Source organism: Mrakia frigida, assembly GCF_051309035.1.
Source record: "Mrakia frigida strain ATCC 22029 unplaced genomic scaffold BDY24scaffold_33, whole genome shotgun sequence".
Lineage (NCBI taxonomy): Eukaryota > Fungi > Basidiomycota > Tremellomycetes > Cystofilobasidiales > Mrakiaceae > Mrakia > Mrakia frigida.
Genome location: NW_027481248.1, coordinates 111,206 through 119,575, shown reverse-complemented (window position 1 = coordinate 119,575; position 8,370 = coordinate 111,206). Strand labels below are relative to the sequence as shown.

The window sequence follows — 8,370 nt, the reverse complement described above, 5'->3', positions numbered from 1 at the left end:
AGTCGTAGGTCGAGGATTCCCTTCGAGGAGAGTGCTGTCCCTTGGGTACCGAGAGTCCTGAGAGGGATCCTGAACCAGAGGAGGACGAGTACTGCAGACGAAACGAAGAAGGAAGCAAGCAAAGCTCGCATGAGGTTTGGGTCCCCTTCCTTCTCTCTCAGAAACCGTTCTGTGCGAGATATGAAGAGAAAATCTTCGACTCACCGACATTCCAGACATCCTAGCGCCACCTCGATCCATGAAGGGAGCGTCTATCTTGATACTGAGATCGCTGTCCATCGCAGAGGAGTCCTTGTGCAGGGTAGGGAGAAACACGACCTGACGACTCTCTCGGCTCCCTCCTGGTCCTCCTCCTTCCTCCTCGCTTCCACTGGATTTCCTGAGAGAAGAAGAGCTGCTTCTGTTCGTGGGGAGAAGACTGATCTCTTCTGCTTCTGGTGATTTGGGAGATGAAGAGACAGAGGCTTGGAGGTCGAGAGCGGGAGCAGGAGGAGGAGGAGGAGGCGTCGAGCTCGGAGGCGGGGAAGCAGGACGGAGGGCTGTCGACGAGGAGGGAGGGGACGTAGAGGTTGGGAAGGCGAACGACGAGGGAGGAGGCATCTTCTGCAGGAAGTGAGAAAGAGAAGAGCGAGAGATGGAGATGGAGGGAGGGAAGGAAGGAAAGAGGGAAGGAAGGGAAGCGGAATGTGGTTGGAGGTCAGGCGAGAGAAAGGGGAAGGTCGTTGAAAGTGACCAACTTCTCTGTTGCCTGAACCGGAAGAACCGGATGATTTTCGAGATTTGTATGGTTGCGATGAAAGCGGGGGGGAACAGAGGGACTCGGTAACAGAAGAAGGACGGAGCAAGAGTTCGAAGGGGGAAGGAAGTTGGAGGAGAAGAGACAAGGTCGTTTGGCTGTTTTACGAAAGCTCTCGAACGAACCAGACGCAAGAAGGATGAGGTATAGCAGAGAACATCTCTGCAGAAAGAGAGAGACGGTGAACAGAGCTCATCTGAAAGCTGGTAATCTGAGGTGGCAGGCTGGAATGAAACAAAAAGCTGTTCAGTCATCGAAAGAACGCGTCGTGCCTCTCCTCTTTTGCTGCATCTCCCTCGTTCCTCTCTGAGTCTCAGGTTGATACCAACCGTCAGGTAGTACACACTATAGCTTCCTCGCCAGAATCGGGAGCTTCAACTCTAACCGAAAACAACATCAAAGCCCTCGACGCGTCTTTCCCTTTTCCAGCTCCTCCCGACCGTCCTTTCAGACGACATTTTATCGCAAGATCGATCCGAGACCTGGGCTTAAACACTCTGCCACACAGGTTTGAAGCAGTTCTTCTTGTGTGTCTTGATATGAGCTCGACGATGTTCTGTGGAGGGGACGAGGAAAAGAAGAGAGAAAGAAGGTCAGCAACGCGCGTCGTCGATGAAGCTGAAGAGCGGAAAGAGCAAGGACGTACCAGTCGAGCAGTATCGAACAGCTCCACACTGCCAACGATGCATGGAACAGACGGTAAGGATCAGCCCACAGATCTCAGCTCACTCGAGGAGAGGAGCAGTTCCGTTTCTCCCTCCCTCCCTCTCCCAACAATTCGCGAAAACAGACTCACCTTCCCACAAGGAGTCATCTCAGCCCTGACCTTGTTACAATCACTCTTCGCCGCTCCTCCTTCCTCTCCCATCCCCTGCAAAGCCTCGCACCTCAACCAAACCAACTTCCCGTCCTTCCTCTCCCTCTCCCCTCTCTCCCTGACCCCACTCCCAACGTCCTTCAGGTCTCCTTCGTAGTTCAAGATCAGCTTCATGGCATCGATCTCAGCCATGCAAAGCCTCCAGTGGTCCTTCTTGGCGGCATCCTTCTCCGCTCGAGCGACTCTTGTTAGGATAAGATGATGGTGGTTGAGCGAATTGATGGCAGCTTCTCGGGTTGAGAGTGGGAGGAGGGTGATGAGGTTGGGAGAAGTAGACGAGAGAGTGAGGGATGTGATGAGGAGAGTGGTTAGGAGGGAGAGAGTCGAGGACAGGGTGGTCGTTCCAGGGATGAGGTTCTACAACGAGAGAGACGGAAGGGAGAGAGGGGAGGTCAGCTCTCGTTCAGCCCTCCTTTACCCACTCTCCTGCCCAAACACCGTCCCCTTCGGTCAGTGACTCACCTCAAGCATATCCTTGGGATATGTAGCCATCTTCTCCAGCAAGTCGATGAGGAGACTCTTGGCTTGATCGTTCTCTTGAAGGAATCGTACGAAGAGAGGCTGGTGGGTGATCTGCTCGAGGATCCCGATGTAAGAAGAGCTGCAGCTCGATTGAGGCATGAAGTTCATCGCCTTGATGAACTGGGGAAGGTAGCGAGCACAGAAGTTGCTCTTCGGTTGGGAAGAGGGGAGGGAAGGGAGAGGTGGGTCAGCGAGTCGAAGCAAGAGGAGTGAGATGAGATGGAAGGAAGGAGAGGGAAGGAGGAGACAGAGAGAAGGAAGAGCTGGAGCTCAAGCTCACCATGACGGCTTCCGTTTGAGGATTGGGGAAGTCCTTCACCTCCTGGAGCTGCAAACGGGAAAGAGGGAAGAAGATCCGGTCAGCTTCTTGAATGATGGAGGCGAAAGAGAGGAGAGGGCTGAACGAACAGCAGCGACGGGTTTGGCTTCGAGCTCGGATTGACCTGGGAAGGAGAGGAAGGCTTCTGGAGAATCATCCGAGATTCCGAGGAGAGTGGCTAGTTCATCGGCTTTGGCCATGGTCGAGGAAGATCGATGGGAAGAGAAGGAGAGTGAGGGTTTGGGAGGAGAGCTGGAGGAGAAGCGATCTCGAGCTCTCGTTGAGCTTTTCGATGGGATTTTTGTTATATTCTCGAGCTTTTTTTCGTTGAGCTAGGATGATGAGCTCGACGGAGACTGGTCAAAGCTCGGTTCAAGCGACTTCGAGGATCCTGATGAAGAATCCCTCTCAAAGCGATCCAAAAAAAAACGAGGCCGCCCTAGCTCGCGACGCGTTGACAGTTTCACCTTTCTTCCTCGTATATCCACTTGCTGTCTTATCGTCAAAAGTCGTAAAGATATAGTGTTCGCTACAGAGATCTTTTATTATCCCCCATCAGACTCTTCTTTCTTCTCGATATTGTCCTCGCGTCGCTCCTTGTTGAACGGGAGCATGTCGACCAGTTGATTGGGGTCGGACCGGACCTCGAGGAAGTTTTTTGGTTCAACAGAGGACGAGGAGTGAGGATCGGAGCTTCTCAGCTCGAAGTCGAAGGCTGAGGAAGAGGAGGACTGAAGTCGGGGAGTGGAGTCGTTGGGAAAGGACGGAGGGTGAGGAGTGGGTTGGGATTGGGAACGGTGGTTGAAGAAGGGGAGGGAGTCGATGGGATCCGGTGAGGGTAGAATCTTCCAGGCCCTGAGGACGTCGGCTGAGGGGAGAATGAAGGGAAGTCAGCGAGCCGAAAAGGAAAAAGGAAAGGCACGACGCGTCTCGAGAACTTACCCTGAGAGGCAAAGATGAAGAAAACGAGAGGACCGATAGCTGTGATGCTGAAGTCTCCCAAGATAGATGTGAAGTCGTTGATGGTGCCGATGCAGACGCTGGGAGAGTAGGGAGAAGCGAAGAAAGATAAACGAGTCAGAGATGAACGCTTCGATTCCGCCGTCTGTCACTTTGTGAGAAACTGACCACAAAGCAGCAACCACACAAATCTGGAACAGTCCCAGTCTGAAGACGAGGGGAATGCTAACTCCTCCTAGACTCGTGCTCGAGGACGACGGCCGTGTCACGATTTGAGGTCGAGGGTCGTCGATTCCTGGAGAAGCGGGCTCTTCAACCGGAGGATGTTCAGCCCGAAGAGCTTTGATGCTGCGATGGTGTTGGTAGAGAATGATTCCGATGGAGACTGAGGAAGAGAAAGACGTTGCGGACGTAATTAGGGCCGTGAGCTCGACGCGTCGCGAATCGAGAACCAACAAACAGGGCGAGAGGAAGGGAGATCAGAGTAGAAGACGCACTTTGAACGATGAGATTGATCACTTCCACGACAGCTGCGGATTAGTTAGCAGGAGTGGAAGACGTTCAACGACGACTGTCTCAAGACCAACCGCGTCGTGCGAACAAGAGAGTACTTAAACAACTGACCATTGACGACGGCGGAAGCGGTGGTTAGGGTCTCGTTCTCGATAGCGCAGTAGAATACTGCCTTGTATACTTTCTCTGAGTTTCGGGTACCAGCCTGCGATTGAAAGAAAACACATCAAGATCAGCGTGAGAAGAAAAAGAAAACGTCGTTCGACGGGCAGCAACGCTTCTTCTTCCCTCATCTCCATCTCAGCTGGAGAGTTGTATACTAGAGAATCGTAAAGTATGCATCTAGAACACTCACCACAACGGTAGCGATGAAGAAACCCGACCAGCATACCCACGGCGACGCGAGAAACCAGACGACGAGGACTTTCGATTCGGCGAGCTTGACGAGTCTTCCCTTCGCTGCTAGAATCTTGAGAAGTATCTGTGGGAAACAAGGAGACCGTCAGCTCGCTGTCACAAGAATCTTCCCGATGAGGTCCCAAGACGACGCCTGTCTCATCTGCCCTTCGACGCAGATCGAACCAACAGGGCGGGAGCAGACCAACGTACGTGCAAGACTACGTTGAGAGCGGCAGTGGACATGGACTGCAAGATAACAAAAGGACGTAAGCAGTGGTCGATGCGAGTATGGCGGAAGAGTCAGAAAAAGGAAGCAACCGGGAAGAGAAACTTGATTGAAGAGGGAGAGACGCACGGTGGTTCCTCCAACAATAAAAGCAGCATTTACCAAACAGAGTGCAGCGGGAGTGTCGTTGGAGTCTGTTGTGCTTGGGAAAAGAGTTCCCGAGACAAAGCTATCGGAGGGAAGGAGGGAGGGAGGTCAGCTTGAGGTCTGGCGTTCGCCCTGACTTCATTCTCTCTTGCTCTCAACTCTTTTTCCTCGGGCCTTCTTCTTCGAAAGCAAGATCGAGCAAACGAGAAGCAGCACTCACACTAGCGAGCTAGCCCAAGCAGCGACCATAAACACTCCCAGCAAGTTCCAGATCGTCTTGTCCCTCTTGACTCGTCCCGAAACGAAAGTCAAGAGCAAAACGCTCAACGAAGCGAATCCAAAGAACTGCAAGAAGAAGTAGGCTGCGACCGTACCGCGAGGTTGAGAGTATGTGCGTTGGGAGGGTGGTAAGGAGGTGGAGTTGGCCATTCAGAGTTCTCCGAAAGAGGAAGCGAGCGGTGAGGAGAAAGAAAACGAGAGTCGCAGGGTCTCCCTTTCGAAGGCGAGATCGGAAGTTAGGATTAAGTTAGGTTCCAGTGGCGCGGCCCATATATAAGCTGAAGCGCATTTCAGTCTGAAAGTCAGTTCGCACGGGTGAAAAAGAGCTCGGTGCGATCACCAACTTTGAACTCGGAGCGCGTCTGAGGTTGGAATCTGCTTCCTTGCCCTCCCTCGTCCTCAGCCCGAGGATTGCTATCGATCTCGGAAGGTCTCGGCTACATATCGAAGCACCCTTCGATACCGACTCGCCCGAAGTCCCCGTCCATAGAACGACATCGTCCAAACGCAATAAAAGATTTTGCTAGATCTCCTGCTCTCTCCCCTCCTCTCCCCTCCCCCGCTTCTCCTCTTCCGTCCCGCATCAACTGCTGTTCTTGATCAACATCCTCACGCTCGCCAACATGACTCCCAACAGTAGATCGTAAGTGTTATCCTCCTGCTGTTCCAGCGCTTGAGCTTCCTCGAGGAGCTGAGGAACGTTGAGGACTTCGACTTCGAGCTCGTGCCGTTTTTGTCCAGCCTGAGGTGGAAGGGAGCCACCGAGAGGAGGAGGGAAGGAAAGGGGAGAGAAATGTGAAAATCAGGTGAAATTGAGAAAACAACGAAGGTCAGATTGGGGTCGTCCGCGAGGAGAGAAAAGGGAGGGAGGCAAGAGAGAAAGAGAGACGAACCTCAGTCGTGACTTGTGTTAGATCAACTTGTACGATCTGATGGGCGTATGACATTCGATCCTTTTGACGAGCACCGGTTCCTGGTGTTGTTGGCGTTTGAAGGACTGGCAGAGACAGAAAGGAGAGCGAACGACGCGTCAGTGCTGTCCTCGAGACGCGACGCTGCCAGCTCGCCGCACAGCGCAGCAGGGGATCTCTCGAGCCTCCCGAAGTATCGTAGAAAATCCTCTCAAGCACATGAAGCCTTGGGTGACCGAACGACCCAAATGAAAAGAGGTGAACGAACGGGAGGTCGAACTCACCAGGTCGTTCAACACTGCAACTCAACCTCCAGTCCAGCCCCCTCCCGGGACAAAAGACGTTCAAATCTCCCAGTCGAACCTTCTCTACCGCATCCACAACCTCTCCAGTCTTCTTGTTCCTCCTGACTCGAACCTTTTGATCTCTGTTTCCTCCTCCTCCGTCGGAAGCGATAGCATGAAACGTGTCGGTTTCGTAGAGGTGCGAGTACAGAATCGGGGAGGGTGTTCGTTGAGAGAGAGCAAACTGAGAGTTGAGGAGAATGTTGAAGTGCTTGTGCTGGGCCTGACGAAGAGAGTAGGAGAGCAGGGAGAGGAAGGGAAGGTTGAGCTCGTTTGAGTGCGAAGAGACGAAACGGTTGGTAGGATTCGGAAGACAAAGACAACTTACAAGAGTCATGTCGCTGTCGAAGACGTAGGAGAGTCCATTGGGATCTGCTCGACGGTCCACGGACGGTGCTAGAACTGGGCGAAGGAGGGAGGAGAAGGCGAACAACAACAGCGGTGAGCTCGCGAAGGTCCAAGGAAGAAGAGCTCGCGAAGCTCCTTCAAGGGAGAAACTTGGACTCACTGCATTCGGTCAAGACAGGAAGATGTATACGTTGATGAGTTGTCGAGTCTCGCAGCGTACCGACCTTGGCTTCGATCTGAGGGGCAGATGAGGAGCGTGAAGGTCAGTTCAGCCCCAGAGAAGGAAGAGGAAGGTCAAGAGCGCTCTGCCGCGAGCTAGAGAGAAATGCAACACCTCTGAGCTCGTCAGAGCTCTGCGAGATGGCGGAGCCTCAGAAATGGGCTGACTCGAGTCGGAGGAAGGAAGGTGTTGAGCTCGAGAGAAGGAGCGTCGAGCTGACCTCTTCCTGCTCCTGCTCCTCTCCTCTCTTCCTCGTCTTCCACCTCAGAAAACCTGCAGGGAGCCAAGACCATCCTGAGCGTGTTGGATGGTTCCCCTCGCATCGGCGTCTTCGCACTCTCGTCGACGCAAAGGAAGAAAGAAGCGAAGTTCAACTCACCTCGACGTTGTCCCTCCCTCTCGACATGCTCCAGATCCAGTCTCCCACTCTCCTCGTGAAGTCGTCGAAGGGTTCTACCCCAAAGAAAGACGGCTGAAGAGGTCCTGACGGCGGGGGTTGAGGTTGGTGCTGCTGCTGGTAGTATTGTTGCTGTTGAGGAGCAGGTGCAGGAGGAGGAGGAGGGTTGGATTGTTGAGGATCGATCTGATGTCCGTTCGTTCGCTCTTCTTCTTCTTCTTCGTGCGAATCCGAGGAAGCATCGGTACGTGGCCGTTTACGAGAAGAATCGGAAGAGGACATAGATGGATAGTGGATTGTGTGAGGGTGGAAGTTGGCTGCAAAGCGAAGAGATTCAAGAGCTCGAGGGAAGCTCACCTCTCTTTGTTGCTCCTTCAAACCGTCACCACGTCTGAGAAGAATTTTCCTTGGATCTTCTCAGATTCCCCAGGACCTTCAGTCGGCCTCCCCTGGACTTTCGAATAGCCCTCGTCCCGCCTGTTCAGCTCGAGGTCGATTTCTACGGCTCCTTCTCCTTCTCCTTCTTCTTCGACCGACTCTCGCCCTTCCCTTCGCTCTTGTCCTCGTCTTCTTCCCACGTCCCCTCCTCCGCGCCAGTCAATCGACATGCGTTTCAATCGCCGCCCATCCAGCTTAAAGCTCTCGGTCGTCGCGTCTCAAGACCCATTAATCTCACTCAGATCAGCCTCCCTTCGCTCCCTCCTCCTCGCAGGCGTCCCTCCTCGATTCCCTCGCGTTTCGCTTCCTCCGTCCTACCCTTCTTCCCTCTCCTTCTGGTGATCGCCAAGCTGATCTGTCTGCATACATCAAGCATCGGACGGGGTCACTCGAACAGTAAACGGTTCTCGATGAAGAGGGGAAGAAGCAACGGTTTCGACGTGGTGATCTCTCTCGAGCGCTTCCTCGTCCTCCCGTTCATCGCAGATCAGTCCCGTATTCCACTGAACTCTGCCCTCCCGAGTGAGCTCAGCTGACTCCCCTGCTCACTCCTGCCCAACCATGTGCGCCTTTCTTTGCTCCAGAAGATCAACAACGACTGCCGAAACACAGACCCTTCACGAGCCCACTCCTCGCTTCCCTCTCGCCCCTCGCCTCCGCCTTTTCTCCCTCAG

General features: G+C 53.7%; 4 protein-coding genes across 4 annotated transcripts; all 4 read right to left on the bottom strand.

Moving 5' to 3' along the window:
• Positions 1 to 49: 49 nt before the first annotated feature.
• On the bottom strand, positions 50 to 600 carry BDY24DRAFT_417968 (uncharacterized protein; the record flags this gene model as incomplete). Its single annotated transcript, XM_076643785.1, has 2 exons — positions 50 to 91; positions 205 to 600. Coding segments are annotated over 2 exons (438 nt in total), but the record flags the coding sequence as incomplete, so codon positions are not given.
• Positions 601 to 1,229: 629 nt separating this feature from the next.
• On the bottom strand, positions 1,230 to 2,854 carry BDY24DRAFT_177999 (zinc finger MYND domain-containing protein). The gene is made up of 6 exons (XM_076636308.1): positions 2,639 to 2,854; positions 2,476 to 2,523; positions 2,136 to 2,345; positions 1,593 to 2,030; positions 1,443 to 1,470; positions 1,230 to 1,352 (listed from the first exon to the last, which is right to left on the bottom strand). Exons 1-6 carry the CDS (start codon positions 2,669 to 2,671, stop codon positions 1,285 to 1,287), a joined length of 825 nt encoding a protein of 274 aa, XP_076493587.1. The 5' UTR covers positions 2,672 to 2,854; the 3' UTR covers positions 1,230 to 1,284.
• A 192-nt stretch (positions 2,855 to 3,046) lies between these two features.
• On the bottom strand, positions 3,047 to 5,188 carry BDY24DRAFT_444029 (uncharacterized protein; the record flags this gene model as incomplete). Its single annotated transcript, XM_076644817.1, has 9 exons — positions 3,047 to 3,382; positions 3,457 to 3,554; positions 3,643 to 3,859; positions 3,972 to 4,004; positions 4,099 to 4,192; positions 4,343 to 4,468; positions 4,597 to 4,632; positions 4,742 to 4,841; positions 4,980 to 5,188. 9 exons carry the CDS (start codon positions 5,186 to 5,188, stop codon positions 3,060 to 3,062), a joined length of 1,236 nt encoding a protein of 411 aa, XP_076493586.1. The 3' UTR covers positions 3,047 to 3,059.
• Positions 5,189 to 5,521: 333 nt separating this feature from the next.
• BDY24DRAFT_399707 (mRNA triphosphatase) lies at positions 5,522 to 7,577 on the bottom strand. The gene is made up of 6 exons (XM_076641866.1): positions 7,241 to 7,577; positions 6,802 to 6,877; positions 6,622 to 6,695; positions 6,234 to 6,516; positions 5,932 to 6,035; positions 5,522 to 5,780 (listed from the first exon to the last, which is right to left on the bottom strand). Exons 1-6 carry the CDS (start codon positions 7,538 to 7,540, stop codon positions 5,622 to 5,624), a joined length of 996 nt encoding a protein of 331 aa, XP_076493585.1. The 5' UTR covers positions 7,541 to 7,577; the 3' UTR covers positions 5,522 to 5,621.
• Between the last annotated feature and the right edge of the window lie 793 nt (positions 7,578 to 8,370).

Bases quoted from the DNA above. Each gene is read 5' to 3' on its own strand.
- BDY24DRAFT_177999 (XM_076636308.1), bottom strand. From the start codon at position 2,671: ATGATTCTCCAGAAGCCTTCCTCTCCTTCCCAG. The intron at 1,471-1,592 runs GTGAGTCTGTTT...CATCGTTGGCAG, and splicing joins AGATGACTCCTTGTGGGAAG to TGTGGAGCTGTTCGATACTG. The intron at 1,353-1,442 runs GTACGTCCTTGC...TCCCCTCCACAG, and splicing joins TGTTCGATACTGCTCGACTG to AACATCGTCGAGCTCATATC.
- BDY24DRAFT_399707 (XM_076641866.1), bottom strand. From the start codon at position 7,540: ATGTCCTCTTCCGATTCTTCTCGTAAACGGCCACGTACCGATGCTTCC. The intron at 6,878-7,240 runs GTGAGTTGAACT...TCTGCCCCTCAG, and splicing joins GAGGGAGGGACAACGTCGAG to ATCGAAGCCAAGGTCGGTAC. The intron at 6,517-6,621 runs GTAAGTTGTCTT...TCTCTTCGTCAG, and splicing joins TCGACAGCGACATGACTCTT to GCCCAGCACAAGCACTTCAA.